General features: G+C 56.1%; 1 protein-coding gene across 1 annotated transcript; it reads left to right on the top strand.

Moving 5' to 3' along the window:
- Positions 1 to 264: 264 nt before the first annotated feature.
- On the top strand, positions 265 to 15,088 carry COL6A1 (collagen, type VI, alpha 1; the record flags this gene model as incomplete). The annotated part of the gene is made up of 28 exons (XM_008945262.1): positions 265 to 394; positions 1,565 to 1,765; positions 2,058 to 2,217; positions 2,424 to 2,546; positions 2,641 to 2,661; positions 2,863 to 2,883; positions 2,985 to 3,029; positions 3,275 to 3,328; positions 4,066 to 4,110; positions 4,205 to 4,231; positions 4,693 to 4,719; positions 4,809 to 4,853; positions 5,072 to 5,125; positions 5,797 to 5,859; positions 6,039 to 6,101; positions 6,256 to 6,309; positions 6,387 to 6,422; positions 6,571 to 6,633; positions 8,515 to 8,577; positions 12,047 to 12,109; positions 12,472 to 12,534; positions 12,626 to 12,676; positions 12,756 to 12,791; positions 12,902 to 12,964; positions 13,323 to 13,388; positions 14,213 to 14,248; positions 14,390 to 14,426; positions 15,080 to 15,088. Coding segments are annotated over 28 exons (1,719 nt in total), but the record flags the coding sequence as incomplete, so codon positions are not given.
- Between the last annotated feature and the right edge of the window lie 400 nt (positions 15,089 to 15,488).

Here is a 15,488-nt window from a genome sequence, read left to right as displayed (position 1 = left end):
ATAAAAATATATACATAAGATACATAATAAATACATTTTGAATGGAAATGGGGGGAAAAAAAAGTATCTAGGAAGCTGTTAGATGCCCCCAAATGATGTTCTCTGAAGATCTACTCGATCTGGCTTCCTCTTGATACCAAAAGAGAGAGGAGCAACCTCACCCGGGTGTGGGGTCAGGATGTGCCCCCGTGGGGAGCCCCAGGCAGGGCAGGAGGGGATGCAGTGGGGCACCCCCTTGACTCCAGCACCTCTGCCTCTTCCCAGACTGCCCCGTGGACCTGTTCTTTGTGCTGGACACCTCCGAGAGCGTTGCCCTGAGGGTGAAGCCCTTTGGAGACCTGGTTGCCCAGGTGAAAGATTTCACTAACCGCTTCATTGATAAGCTGACCAACAGGTACATCTCCCCATCATCTCCATCATCTCCCCGGGGGACACATCCAGGATGCTTTTAGGGATGGAGCTGGGGTGCTGGGTGGGGTGCTGAGACCTCTCTGGATGCCCCTCTGTGGAGGGAAAGGATGAAAGCAGGGATGCCAGGGAGTGGGGTGGGAGCATCTCCTCCCTCTCCTGGTCTCCAGCCTCCTTGGGTTTGCTCTGGGTTGCAGCACTGCCTGTACCCTCCTGGGGGACACACGTGGCACCTCAGACCCCTCCTTGGGGTGCTGCCACCAACTGAGGTCTGACTCTTGCTGGTTTTGTCAGCGTGAGGGCACCCAGGGGCACCCAAGCTCCCAGAGGGCAGAGCAGGGTGATGTTGGGAAGAGCTGAGGGCAAAGGCCATGCTGGCAGGAGATCCAGGGATGCATGGGGCCACCTGGGTCTTGCTGAAGCCCCTTGAGACACCAAGAGAGGTGTGGTTGTCCCCAGGCCTCCATAAGTGCAACTTGGCTATCTCCTGAAGGAGGTGTTGGGTTTTCTCCAGGGCCCCTACTGCAGGCAAACGGAGGGATGGATCTCCTGAGCCCATCCCAACCTCCCCCAGTGCCCACCCTGCTGCTCTCTACATGCTCTGGAGACATCTCCCTGCAAGCCACCACTGTGCATGAGGAAGCAAGGGAGCTGTGCAACACCATCCCTTTGAGATTTGGGTCCCACCCGCCTGAAATGACCCTTTTTGGGTCCCTGGCTAAAAAAAAAACCCCAGGGAGTTGTGATGTCTCTATCCCAGGGTGCAGGCTGTGCCAGTGGACAGGATGAGACTTCAAGACTCACATTCATCCCTCTCTGAGCTTCAGAGAGAGGCATCCCTCTGATTTTGACCCAGCCAGCAGGGGCAAAACTGCTGCAGTCCTGTGTGAGGTGTTTTTGGTGGTCACCCACCTCCTCTTTGCCATCCACCTCAACACCTCCTACTCATCTCCAGCCACCCCAACCTGACATCTCTCCGGGAAGCTTCTCCACCAAGCCACCAGGCCCTCTGTGAACCCCTTACAAAGCCCTACAACGTTCAGGCAAAGGATTTGCCCGTTTTATAGGGCGGGCCAGCGGGTTGTGAAGTTGGGGTGGTTTGGGTAGGGCGTGGAACCCAAGGGGTGGAAGATCAGGTCCTGCTGCGTCCCCGCAGGTACTACCGCTGCGACCGGAACCTGGTGTGGAACGCTGGGGCCCTGCACTACAGCGACGAGGTGGTGCTCATCAAGAGCCTCACCTCCATGCCCGACGGCCGGGAGGAGCTGAAGAACCGTGTCTCCACGGTCAACTACATTGGCAAAGGCACCTACACCGACTGCGCCATAAAACGGGGCATCGAGGAGCTGCTCATCAGGTCGGGCTGCTGGAGCCGTGGCCAAGAAGCCATGGGGAGGTGGAGTTTGAGGAGGGAGGGGAGGTGGTTCTTGGGTTTGGGTGTCCCTGGGGGTTGCGTAGGGTTGGTCTCAAGGTGGGAGAGGAGGTCGTCTAGGCATGGAGGAGGTGTGGTGGTGGCGTGTTGCTAGGGCTCTGGTTTTGGTGGGGGGAGGCATGGCTTGACCATAGGTTGGGGCATGGCCTGGAGTGAGTGTCTGGAGATACCCAGGCTGCTCCTCACCAGCTAAATCCTGTGATTTAAACCCTTGCAGTGGCTCCCATCACAAGGAGAATAAATACCTGATCGTGGTGACCGATGGACACCCCTTGGAAGGGTACAAAGAGCCCTGTGGAGGCCTCGACGATGCTGCCAACGAAGCCAAACAATTGGGCATCAAAGTGTTCTCTGTTGCCATCTCCCCCAACCACCTGGTAGGCACCGTGCAGCAGAGATGCTCCCCACAGCCTCGTTCAGAAGACCAAGGGGCCCTGAGTTGGGACCAAAGAACCCTCAGGATGGCAGAGGAAGCTCCGAGTGCCCCTCGGAGCCTCATCCTGGAGGAAGGACGTGGGTGTGGGGACAAGTCCTGCAACGGGTGCCCCCAGGTCTCACTGTGTCCTCCCCTTCCCCACCCCAGGACCAGCGACTCAACATCATCGCCACGGACCACGCCTACCGCCGCAACTTCACCGCCACCAGCCTGAAGCCAACCCGGGAGCTGGACGTGGAGGAGACCATCAACACCATCATCGACATGATCGTGAGTGCTGCCTGACCCCTCCCCAACCCTCACCCCCTCCCTCTCCATCCCCCACCTGTCTCCAACCCTTCCTCTGGGCTTTCTTCTCTTGCAGAAACTCAACACGGAGCAATCGGTGAGTGGCCCTTGGAGCCCTTGCTTCCCCCCCAACCCCTTTCATGAGTTTGTCCCCTGAAGGTCATCTACAGCCAAGGTGGGGCTTGGTGGGCACCTCCCTGGCTCCTGCCAGCCTTGGGGGCTCCCCCCAAGTGAGGTGCAGCCCATCCCTGGTGCTCCCCACCACCTCTAATGCTGTTTTCTCCTTCTCCCTGGGTAGTGCTGCTCCTTCGAGTGCCAGGTAAGTCAGACTTTTGGGACCCCCCTCTCCCCTTCCCCTGCAGCTCCATCACCCCAGGCTGTGCCTCAGTGGTTGGTTTAACCCATCCCTCTCTCCTGCAGCCTCCCCGAGGACCTCCTGGACCTCCTGGTGACCCAGGCAATGAGGTGAGGGTCTGTCTGTGGACAAGCTGCAGGGTGGGGTCTATGGGATGGGCTCGCTGGAGATGCTCAGCAGAAGGTTGGGCGTGGGTCTTTGCCATCCCACCACTGCCCCATGGGGAGGGTTGGCATCAGCTGCTCCCCACGTCCACGGGGCATGGCTGCTGCCCTCCTCCCTGCTCTCCTTCCAGCAGGTTGGCCTTCTGTTCCTGGAGATGACCAGCTAACTTTATTTCTGTCTTGTATTGCAGGGAGAAAGAGGCAAGCCAGGTCTTCCTGGCCAGAAAGGAGTGGCTGGAGACCCAGTAAGTACAGAACTGGCACTGGTGACAGTGCAGGAGCTATTTTTTGGACCATTTCTGACATCTTGAGGGCATCTCCACCAGCCCTTGCCCCCCCTCCCCGCATCACCCCGTTTCCATGGGGCAGAGCCTGAGAAACAGCAGCTCCTGGCAAGCAGTGGGGGTGGCCCCCTCCTCCTGGTGCTACAAGGCTTCCTTGTTCCTCACCCAAAATAGCTGTTCCTCCTGGAGGACACGTCTCTGACTCATGTGCACCAGCCCAGGGGTGGACTCTGGGCTGGCTCCCCTGTGTTCTGACACGACAAGCACAGCAGTGTTACAGGGAAACCTTTGGTCAAGAAGAAGTTAGTAGCATAAAGAAACTATTTCTCTCTTCCTCCCTTTTATTTTGGGGGCTTTTTTTTCATGGGAGGTGCATTTCTCCCACACACGTGAGCCTGTAGTTACTCAGCCTGTGCCTTCCCAATTTGGAAACCCCACATCATGCACAGGTTTCATTTTTTTTTCCCTTCCCAAGGGTTTTCTGCCCTTCCTCACCCCCAGGAAGGGCAGGAGATGGTGGAGGTGAAGGCAGGTCCCCTCTGCAATGATTCCATGCACCCAGAGAAGGCAGCTGATGAGCATGGTTAGGGGAGAACCTTCAGCTTGAGGCCTGAGCATCAAGAGTCTGGGGGTCAACTGCCCCATGGTGATGGTGGTGGCAGTATCTGTCTCCATAACATCATGTTTCTGTCTTCTAGGGCAGGCCAGGGGACATGGGGCCTGTTGGCTACCAAGGAATGAAGGTATGTAGGGTCACTGTGGTTCCTAGATGGGCCATAGGTTTTGTGCTGCAAGTGTTTTCATTCTCCTATTTTTTTTGTCTCTTCTCTTCTCTAGGGTGACAAAGGAAGTCGAGGAGAAAAGGTGAGGACAGCAAAGATTTTGGGGGGATAATGGGAAACCTCTTTATTTTGAGGGTGCCAGAACCCCTGGAGCAGGCTGGCCAGAGAGATTCCAAACCTGCCTGCTCTGTTTCATCAGGAGAGGGTTGGACCAGATGATCCCCAGAGGTCCCTTCCAACCCTTCCCATCCTGTGATCTGTGTCCCCCTTGCTTGGTCACCCTGGGCTGCAGCTCCCTGGTGTTGGGGCGTGGTGTGTGCCCACGCCAGGAGCAGGGACCCGATGGGAACAGCCCCTTTGCAGCCTTGGGGATCAGAGAAGCACCCTGCAGGGGGCACAGCCAGGCAGAATGGGGGAGACCAGTGGAGTGCAGGGTCACCATGAATGCCCCCACCTTCAGATCCACCTGCCGTGGGGATGGCACCATGGTGGGGGCTCCATGCTCTGCATGGGAGCCTAACACCTCTCTCCTTCCCTTTGCAGGGCTCGAGAGGAGCCAAAGGAGCCAAGGTCAGCCTCTGCTTTTACACCATTTATTCTTTCTGGTTGGAGAAGGGGTTTTTGGGTTCAATTCTTCATGGTCTGTGTTCTCCCTTCAGGGTGAGAAGGGCCGGCGTGGGATCGATGGCATTGATGGCATGAAGGTAAATCTCACCTCTGAGCCACTCTGCTCAGACTAAGGACCATAGCTTGTGCCAAGACATCCCTCCAAAACCACTGTGAGGACCCAGGGGGGCTTCCTCCCTGCAGGACCTATCAGCTTCAGACAGGGCTGGGATGTCCCTGGCAGGGCTCTGGGATAACGGGTGGGGTCTTCCCACGGCCACCACTCATGGAGACACCTCCTTTGTCCCTCTGACAGGGTGAAGCTGGATACCCCGGGCTACCTGGCTGCAAAGGCTCACCTGGATTTGATGTAGGTACCCCATGGCTGCCCCTTGCATGCAAATGAACCGTTGCAGCAGGTCTGTGGACACGGGGAGCCCCCCAAAAAAAGGAGAGCTGTAGGAGGGAGTTGCCATCTCTAGAGATGCAACGCTCACGGCCCTGTAGCCTTCTCCTTGCCTGGAGATCATCCCCACCATCCAGGGGGCTGCCTGTGAAGCTGCACATCAAGGGAGGCTTTAGCTGGAGGCTGTTCTGCACCAGGAGCTTGGCAAAGAACAACTCAAGGTTGGATAGACAGGGCCAGGACTGACCAACTTCATCCTGATGCAACCAGCCCCCAAGAAAACGTTGGAGAGTTTGGAAGGCTCTGGAAATCTTTGCCCTAACGTTGCATTTCTCCCCTTTCCCTGCGTGGTCCTGTGCTCCCAGGATGATAGATCCATGGTGGCACCACCTACAGCAGCCCAGCCACCCCCTCTTCTGCCCTTTTCCTCCAAGCTGTGGGACCCTGCTGAGTTTCAGCAGCGTGGTGGCACCTTTGCTGGCGTGGCTCCACGGTGCAGGAGTATCATGCCATCCCCCATGGTCCTTCCTGTCCATCCTGCTGGGGAGCTGCCCGAGATGCTGGGTCCATGTCCAGTTTCCTGTAGACAGTGAGAGGGGCTTGGTTTTCAGTGGTGCTACCTTCATTTCCAACAGGGAGCTCAAGGCCCACCTGGACCCAAGGGAGATCCTGGTGCCTACGGACCCAAGGGAGGAAAGGTGAGCCACTCTTCCCAGTCCCATGCAGAAGGGAAGGGTGGTGGGACCTCTCAACAGGGAGAGGTGGGGATTTGACCCATCACAGCCCAGAAAGGTCCTCAGGGCTCCTGGTGGCCTCTGCACCACGGTTGCTGAGATCTGCCAGTGCAATCTTGATGAAACCTTGTGTCCTTGTGAAGGGGGAGCCCGGGGATGATGGAAAACCTGGTCGACAGGGGATTCCTGGCAGCCCTGGGGAGAAGGTGAGTGGCACACCTCTGTGTGACCTCTGGGAGGAGGGAGAGGTCCCCTGCATCAGCGTTGGCTTCAGAGCAGGGTTTCCCCAAGGCTCTGCAAGCATTTGGGGCTCTGCTCCAACGCCTGCTGACTTGACACTCCTGTGGCTTGCTCCTCCAGGGTGCTCGTGGAAACCAGGGGGAGCCTGGACCAGCAGGAGAGGCTGGCGACGAGGTGAGTCCTCTGTGATGTCCCCCGTGCATGCCTGAGGCCATCCCCACCACCTGACCACCCCTCTCTTTTCTCCTTAGGGTGCTCCAGGTCAAGATGGTCCTCCTGGAGAACGAGTAAGTGAGGGCACCGTTGCTGGTGCCACCGCTGGGGCTGGTGCCACGTGGGGAAGGCTCTGGGGGTGAGCCCACGCAGAGGTGGGCAACGAGATGAGGGGGAGGGTTTGGCTGGTCCTGATTTTGTCTTCCCACCTTCTCCTTGCAGGGCAGCAATGGAGAAAGAGGCCCCCCAGGCTCGCCGGGTGACCGTGGGCCAAGAGGAGAGCCGGTAACTGCACCCACGGGGTGGCTTTTGGTGCCTGCTTGCAACCAGGGCACCCTTGGCACCCAAGGGGCTAGAAATAGGTGCCCGGTGGCTAACCCTGTCAGCCTGTGGGCCAGCAGGCAAGCTTACTGCCTGTACCTGCCAGTCTGGGGAACCTGCTGTGGTCCCCTAGTAATCGCTAATTAGCTGGCAGCTAACGACCAAACAACCCAAGCCCAGAGGAGAACATGCCCAGCAAGCTAAAAGCAGGAGGAGAGACCTCAGCCCCTGCCTGGTGGCTGTAGAACCAGCTGTTGGAGGGCAAAGAGGCAAGGGGATGCTGGGGGGGCTGTGTTATGGGGTGCCAACGGCTTGGGGAGGGTGGCACGGGTGCCTTTAGCAGCAGGGCAGCACGTCTGGATGCCAACGGGAGGGGGGAACACCCTTCCCCTCTCCTTTTTGGGGTGGGAGTCACTAGGAAAGTATTTTTCCTGCCTGTCAGGGGTGAGTCAGGCAGGGTGAGTGGGAGAGGCACAGGCAGGAGCCCTCACCAGGCCAGCAAAAACATGTGGCAAGGGACAGAGGTGCCACACATGCCAGGGAGGGACAAGAAGTGCTGGCTGCAGAGGGTGGGGGCAGCAGCAGCAGCGTGTCCTGGCAGGGATGGGCAGCCCAGCACCCACCCCCAGCCCAGAGCAGGGGGCAGAAGGTCCCCTCCTTGGGCAGGGGGCTGTTGGCAGCCCCCACGTTCCCCTTTTACTGCCCAGGGAGTGGCCACACGTGGGGTGTGGGGCAGATGTGCACGGGAAACGAAGCCAGTGTCCTGGAGTTAAATTGTTCAGCAGACGAGGTGCTGCTTCCTTCCAAGCTTCAGTCCAAGCACGAGGCTCTGCAACCTCTCCAGAAACGTCCCCACTGGTGCTCGGGGCCCTTTGGAACTTGTGTTTTCTATTTACTCTTTGGCTTGGGCATCTGGAAGCTTCTAGCTTGCAAACAGCTTTAGGTCCCCAAGCTTTCCATCAGTTTCCTCCACGTTTGGAGGTCGGGTGGGATTGTCACGGGTTGTTTTTTGAAGACCTCCCTTCCCCTGGGGGCTGCCTGGACCCCCATCCCAGAGCTGCAGGTAGAGCAGAACCTCATTCTGAGCTATTTGTCTTGCAGCACTTGGTCCCAGCTTATTTCAGAGTGTTAGACACGCTGCCCTGTTGGGCCACAGCTCACTGGGCTGGTGGAAGGTTGGCTCTTTCCACGCTGGGGAAGTGGAAGTGGAACTGAACTGCATCCAGCCCTTGGGGGGTTCCTTCTGGTGGAGCTTGTTGGGGTGCAAATCCAGCCAGATTCAGGTTTTTTCAGCCTCTCCTGGGCTCCCAAACAGCCTCATCCAGGCACGGGGTGCTGAGTGTTAACAGAGGAGAGGGTCAGCAGTGAGAGGTGAGGACATCTTTCCCCATCTATTGGCTCGTTCCCTTAGCAGGCTGGAGGAAGAGGAGGTGGGGAAGGAAGGCTGCTACCCTGCAGGGCCTACCTCTGCAGGGGGGACAGCAGCTCTCCTCCAGCAGACTGCCCCTGGCTCTGGAAATCAGCCATGGTCGTGGCATGACGTGGTTTTGGGGACCAAGGCCAGGTCTGGGTATCTTCAGAAGCCTTGCAAGGTGGATCTCTCCAGGGACTTCCTTTTCTGGCAGAAAACAGGCTGAAAGGTGTCCCCAAGATGCAAGCACTCCCATCCTTCAGAAGACTGGCTTCTTAGGGCTATCTTCTTGGCTTCAAGGTGGCCACGCTGGGCCATTTTTATCTCCCCCCACCTCTAGTTTCCTACCCAACTCCAGAATCTGCCTGGAAAATCTCCCTCTTTGGATGGCTGCAGGTCTTTGAGTTTCTCATGCCCTCTCTTCATGTTTCCAGGGAGAGCCTGGACCACCTGGTGACCAAGGACGGGAAGGACCCCTCGGGCCACCTGGCGACCAGGTAAGAGCTTGGATTAACCCTCTCCATCCCAGGTGGAAGTGGTTGGGGCAGCAGGGAGAGTGGAGTCTGGAGCTTAACTTATGCCACAGTGTCTTGGGCCAAGTTCTCAGCATCTTCCAGCCTGGGTAGAGAAGGGGAGAAGGGTTTTCCAGGAGAATCTAGACTAGGAATGGGGCTAAAAGGACTGGAGACTTGGCTGCTGGGCTGAGGACACAGCAAGCTCCTCACCGTTTCCCAATCCCATGGAAACAGATGTCAACACATCTGACAGATTTGGAAACTGGCGAGTGCAAGCTGCAGCAAAGGCACAAAACGTTCAGGCCTGGGGCCAGAGGCTGCTCACCTCAGTCAAGGGAATCAGTGAGACATCTTGTGTCAGTGAGGACAGCCTGGTGGGGCCCCTGCACTGTCCCTCACGCCCTTGGCATCTGCAGAGACAGTCTGTCCAAAATCCAGCCTTCCTCAAGTCTGCTTGCTGCAAGGACTGGCTCTCCTCCTCTTGGGGTCTGCTTGTTCTCTCCTGCCTCAAGGAACAGAGCTCAGACCCTTCAGGCTTTCTGAGGAGTGGAGCTGGCTCCCTCTGGCCTGAGGAAGGGTCCTGTCTCCTGCAGAAAGGCTTTTTCTTCCCCAAAATGTACCCAGGTCCCAGCTCTGGGTCTGGAGGTGTTGCTGGGTTCATCCTCTGTGGTGGTAGCACTGGTTGCAATGGCCATCTGGGTCTTTGCAGCTGAGTAATGGGTGGGACAACTCCTCTCCTGCTCATACCATGAGCTATGACAGAGCCCAAGATACAGGGAACTTCTGAGAGAAACGTTCCCACGCTGGTGGAGCAGGACTTCCAGAAGGTCTGAAGCATGGAGACCAGCATGTGGATGAAGATGAGACTGCTTTTGAACTCCTCTATGACTGACCAAGTGTTGAAGAGCCCTGAAGGAGACCTGGAGTGCAGGATAACCATGAAGGGGAGAAGAATAAGAGATGGAGGAAGGATGAGTTGCTCTCCATGTGGTAGAGGCTCGTTCCAGGTTCAAGGCAGAAGGACTGCACAGAAGACAACACAACTGAAGTGGGGATTTGATCCAAACCTGGAAGCCAAAGCTCTGCACTCATAGTGGGGAGCCAGGCTGGGATAAATCCTGCCACCAGCCAGCCTTCCTCCTCTAGTGGGAGGAGGAGGAGAAAGGAGGAAGAACGGTCTCCTTGCTGTCGCTGAGTCTGTAGGACACCAGTTTTCTGCACTGACCTCCAGTCAAACTGCTGTAAGAGAGGGAAGCATTACAGAAGCAGCTCTGCTACCTCCCCCAGCCCTGAGACTGCCCCAGGGCCTCCACTGCTCCAGGGAGATTTCAAAAGCAGTTGCAAAGCGAGGAGGGTTGTGGTTTTTTTTTTCCATAAGAATGCTTTTTGTTGGCCAAATTAAAAATAAATGCGTAATTGGGCAAGAGGAGGACTTTGGCCAACACAAAGTGTTTTTCAAGACGTGCTATCTGCAAGCTCTGGCTCTTGGAGGATATTTCTCTTGGCAAAGGGAAAGGGCTCCTGCTAACCTGTGACTCCCTTTCATCCTCCTTCTATCTGAGAGAAGCTGAAGGTCACCACACTCTTCCCCTGGTCCTCATGGGCAGGTTTGGTGTTCCCTTTTTCTCCTCCTGGCCGTGGTTCTGGTCACACCCAGAAAGGTGACGGGCAAGGAGAGGAGCTGCTAAAGATTTCCTCACCCCCCAATCCTGCCTCTTCATCAGCTTCAGGGCCGTGAGGGATTGGTGCTGCAGGGAGGACACGCCAGATCCAAGGGAGCCTTCGTCCAGCTTTGGCTGATGTCAACGGTCATGAGTTCTTGTCCCTCCTGCCCAGCTGTTTCTCTTCTGAGCTTTTTGTGCAGAAAGAAGGTCACATGCCTTGGAGAAGTTTAGTGCTCTGCACCAGGCCGTGTGATTTTAAGTCCTCCACGGCCACGCCGACACCTTTCCTGGAAGAAGGGTGCAGGAGGTCTGCGTGGACGTTTGGCACGAGCTCCTTCCAACTGCTGTCGTGCAAAGAGGAGCAGAGGCAACAGCTGGAGGGGATTTCAGCTTCCTCAGCTTACGGGTGAAGAGAGGGCAGCTAGGAAGCTGGGCTAGGCTGAGTCACCACGCTAAGGCAGCTCCCAGACAGCTCAGAGGTGCTCCTGCTGCACTGAAAACAGGGAGTAAGCCATGGGGCATGCACCACCCTCATGCTGAAGGTGCCTTCCACCTGCCCAGAGGCTGAAGTTGGTCACAGGAAACATTTTGGAGGTCAGGATTCGTGAGCTTTCAGTCCCTCTGCAGCGGTGATGCTGGAGGGGACGGTTGCCCAACCATGGTGCTCTCCCCCCATGGGTTGTTCTGAGCCTACTTTTGTCATCTCCATCTCCTGGGGGTGGAGATAACATCTCCTGGGGATGGAGATAACATCTCCTGATTGCCTGCCCAGCCCAAAGGGAGGCGCTCCCTCGCTTGGGAATTTGGACCTGGGGGCAAGAGCATTGTTACCCACCATCATTACCAATCTCCTGGCAAGTCAAACCTGCAAAGGGCTGTTGGCACCCAACAGAAGGTGGCGAGGCTCCCTTGGACATCTGTTAGAGCTCTCAGAGGAGAGAAAAACTTTAAAAAAAGACCTCCTCCCACCTCCTATTTTTTGTTTCTGGCTGTCTCTGGCCAGTCCTGCTGCTGACCGCTGCCCAGATGGGATGTGGCAGGGTGACAGCTTCAGGCTGTTCCAGCACATGCTGCCAGAGCTCTGCAGCCTCCTGAGGACAGAAACTCTCCAGAGCCACAGAAGAGCCTCTTCCAGCCTGGCTGCAACCCAGACGTGTCCAAGTAGGAAGGTCTGTGACACAACTTGCTCCACCAAGGACCACCCTCTGCCCCAGGGACACCTCTGTCACAGTCGATGAGGTGTCACTGTGCAACCCGGCTGTGCTTTGCTGCTAGAAGGCATCATCCCAGCCTCCCTGGTCCTCTTCCTCACCAGGTCCTGTGAGGTGGTGGAGGGGAGGCTTTTAGAGCCTCAGAGGCTTGTTTTTTGGAGGCTGCTTCCTCCTACAGCCTGGCTGCCACCGAGAGCACGTGGTGTTCAACCCACGCCTGCCGTGTCACACCTTGGCCCCAGAAAACTTCTTGGCTTGGCTCATTCTCAGTGGGGATCTGGCCAGGGCTGCCTCCAACGGGGCTCTCTGCAGAGCAAGCAGGATGTGGGGAAGGATGGGGAGCTGCAGACTGTGCAGGGAGGGGGGAGATGTGGGGGAGAGCCAGGCACTGCTCCTGCAGCAACTCCCTACCTACATTAACCCCCATAACTAGGCCCTTTCTTGGGAGGGGGAGGTGACTCGTTGATGGGGGAGAGGGGTGAGGCAGATGCCCACACACACCCCATCTGGAAAGGAGGAGATCAGCAGCACCAAGAGGAAAAATCCCTGTTGTGAGAGCAGTTTGTGTCTCCCTAGGGCGAGGCTGGACCCCCAGGACCCAAGGGCTACAGAGGAGACGACGGCCCCCGTGGCAATGAGGTTCGTGCTGCTTCACCATCACACCTTCTGGGGGGAGGAAATGAAGGGAAGACCATGAGATGCTGCCTGTTAGGGCTGTCCCAAAATCCTTTGGGTCTTGGAAACCTGTTGGTACAAGCTCAGGTAACCTATAGGTACGAGCTCAGGTGCTCACTCCTGGCAGACACGTTGAGCCACTTGGTCCTTAGGGCCATGGCTGTATTTTCCTCCCCCTCTCAGAGGCTGTTTTGTGGAAAGAGGAGTAGCAAAACTCCCCCTGTGATGGGCTCGTGATGGTAGCGGGGTGTCTGAGGAGACATCACCATCATCCCAGCTCAGAGGATGGTGTTGCAATACTTGACTGCTCCTTCTGCTCCTTCCAGGGCCCAAAGGGATTGCCAGGAGCACCCGGGCTGCCTGGAGACCCTGGCTTGATGGGAGAAAGGGTGAGTGGGCTTTGTCTGGGGGGGGGGGATTGTGTGCTGTGGATGAGGATGTGCTTGTCATCATCTCACCTCTTTCTCCCTTCCTTTCCAGGGGGAGGATGGTCCTCCTGGCAACGGCACGGTCGGGTTCCCGGGCACCCCGGTAAGATCCTTGTGCTGCTTTGAAACCATTGGACCATTATTTCTGCTTCTCTAACACATTTCCCTTCCTCCACCCCCAGGGCCAGCCAGGAGACAGAGGTGACCCTGGCGTTAATGTGAGTGTGCTGCTTCCTCCTACACCCAACAGAAGTTCCTCAGCTTTCACCAACTTCACCACGCTACTGCCAGCTGCCTATGAAAGAGTCTTTTCTGGTCTGTTTTTCAGGGAACAAGAGGCTACGTTGGTCCTAAAGGAGATGAAGGAGAAGCTGGAGATCCTGGTAATGATGTGAGTACTCTATAGAAAGTTGAATCCTCTTTTGCTGTGAACACAGAGCTTTGGGCTGTACCTCTAAGGCCACCTTGCCTGTGTGTCAAAGCCCATCGAGCTTCCTAAGGCTGCAAGAATGTTCTGCCACTGAGCAGGGTCTGATGGCAAGAGGATCTCTGGGCATCATCTCTGCAGGGTTAGCACCAACGGTTGCATCTGTGTTGCTCAACCCTCCCAAGTCCCAGCTCATTGGGTTGGATACAGCCACCCCAGATAACATCTTTGGGGTCAAGCAGGGCTCAGCAGCATCTGGAGAGGAAGGTGCTGCACCCTGACACCCATAGAGCTGTGGATTTGGGGTTTGTTTTCATTCCAGAACCTAACCCCTGGCCCCAGGGGCATCAAAGGAGCCAAGGGCCACAGAGGACCCGAAGGCCGCCCGGTAAGTAAAGACCCTGGCAGGGTTTGCACCAGTGAGCACAGCTGATGGAGCTCTCAAAGCAGGGCTCACCATAGAGGGGCAGAAAACACAGTCACTTGTGCTTCTTCATGGCCAAACTGATGCACCAGTGAGCACAGCTGATGGAGCTGCCAAAACAGGGCTCACCACGGACTTCCTCACAAAGAGGGGCAGAAAACACAGTCTTCTGAAGTGCTTCTTCATGGCCAAACTGTTATCATCTCATCAGGTTCATAGGGTTAAGCACCTTTTTGGAGCAGCCATCCTGACCGTGTTTCAGTCTGTGCTGAGTTGCCTCTTGCAGTGCCTCACGTTGGCCTGGAGGCTACAGGAGAGGCATCATCCAAGCTAATGACCTCCATGGTCATGGTCATGGTCATTAGCATGGTCATGGCTGTGGGGACAATGCCAATGGGGAAACACTGGCCCAGGTTGCCCAGAGGAGGTGGTCAATGTCCCATCCCTCAAACCATTCCAGATTGGGTTGGATGGGGCTCTGAGCAACCTGCTTTATTTGAAGCTCTCCCTGCTCCCTGAAGGGGGGGTTGGACTAGATGACTTTTAACAATTCCTTCCAAGCCAACAGCTTCCCTTCATCAAACCTTATCAAATCAAATTCACCTTCATCAAACAGCTTGCCAAGTCACCAAAGTGATTTTTTGGGCATGGCATGTGTGGAAATGGGTTTCTGGGAACGCAAGAGACTTTGCCAGACCCTGCACTGCTTAGCAAGGTTATCTGCAAAGTCTGCTGCAGACAGGTCTGGCTCCTCTCGTGACTGCTCTCTCCCCATTTCTGTTCCACAGGGACCACCAGGACCCGTGGGGCCTCCAGGACCAGATGTGAGTGGGACAGGATTGGGGTGCTGCTTGCTTGGGCTGCCCTGACCCCTCCTCGCACGGTGGCTCCTGGGAGGGTCTCACTGCTGGGGGAGCTTCATCCTCCCAGGATTTATTCAAACCTTTCTTTATCTCTCTTTTCAGGAATGTGAAATCTTGGACATCATCATGAAGATGTGCTGTGAGTATCCCTGTGCTGCTCCTCCCACCCTGCTTGGCTCCTTGCTGGAGCTGCTTTTCATCTGGCCCCCCAGAGAGCAGGAGCATCCCTCCCCTTCCAGGAGTCCAAATTAAACCAAGGAGAGGTGGGAGGTCTTCCCTACAGCTGGGACAGTGACCAGAGGGAATTTTTTGGCACGTTGTTGTCCCTTCTGTTGACCCAGGGACTTCCAGCTCCATCTCCAGAGCAGGTCATGCCAGTGTGCTTGTTTTTCCCTCAAATAACAGGGCCTGACTTTCCCCTTTGAGAAAGGGAGATCTGTTCTGGGGTGTCCCACTGCAGGGAGGAGAAGTCCTCACGTGCTGCAAAGGGTTTCTGGCCCATGGCCAGTAATGAAGTGCTGGAAGGATGCAGGGTACTGAGCTTGAGCTCCATAATTTACTTAACCCCTCCAGAATTCCCTTTTATTTTTATTTAAATAAGACTATATGCAGTGCTGAAGTTGGGGCATCACAAGCTGAACCAGGAGAGAGATCTAGATCTTTCAAAGAGGAAGGAAAACCCCCCTGTGAGCAGGTCAGGTGTCTTCCAGCTCACAGGAACACACAAAAAAAAAGGAAAAACCCTCATGTGAAACCTTTTAATGTTCTCTCTTTCTCTCCCTTCTCTTTCAGCCTGCTGTGGTGAGTGTTACTTGGCAGAATTGCTTTGCAAATGTTTGCTAGACCTTCTTGCTGGCACTTCTCCCTTTCCCTGCTGCTTGATCTCTGCTCTGGAGACGTAGTGAGAGCCCAGGAGGGAGAAATGGGTGTAAGAAAAGGAAGGGAGGGCAGCGAGCTCTTCCTGAGGGTGCTGTGTGGATTCAGAAGCTGCTCTGGGTGGGTTCTGCAGCTGGAAAACTGTTGTTGAGGTGCCCTGTGCCAGCAAAATGCAGGAGGATTCTCCTCACCCTTCTTGCAGCTGAAAGGGACCTCGGTTCAGGGCATGCTGTGGATCCAGCTCTGTGCTTCTCCTTTCAAATCCTGTGCTGGTCTGCAGAGAAATGTGTTGGGGTTTGGGTTTTTTGGGGTGGGGTTTGTGTTT

This window comes from Merops nubicus, unplaced genomic scaffold, assembly GCF_000691845.1.
Source record: "Merops nubicus isolate BGI_N331 unplaced genomic scaffold, ASM69184v1 scaffold22738, whole genome shotgun sequence".
NCBI lineage: Eukaryota > Metazoa > Chordata > Aves > Coraciiformes > Meropidae > Merops > Merops nubicus.
Note: the sequence above shows the minus strand (reverse complement) of the source record. Positions and strands in the feature narration are given on the sequence as shown.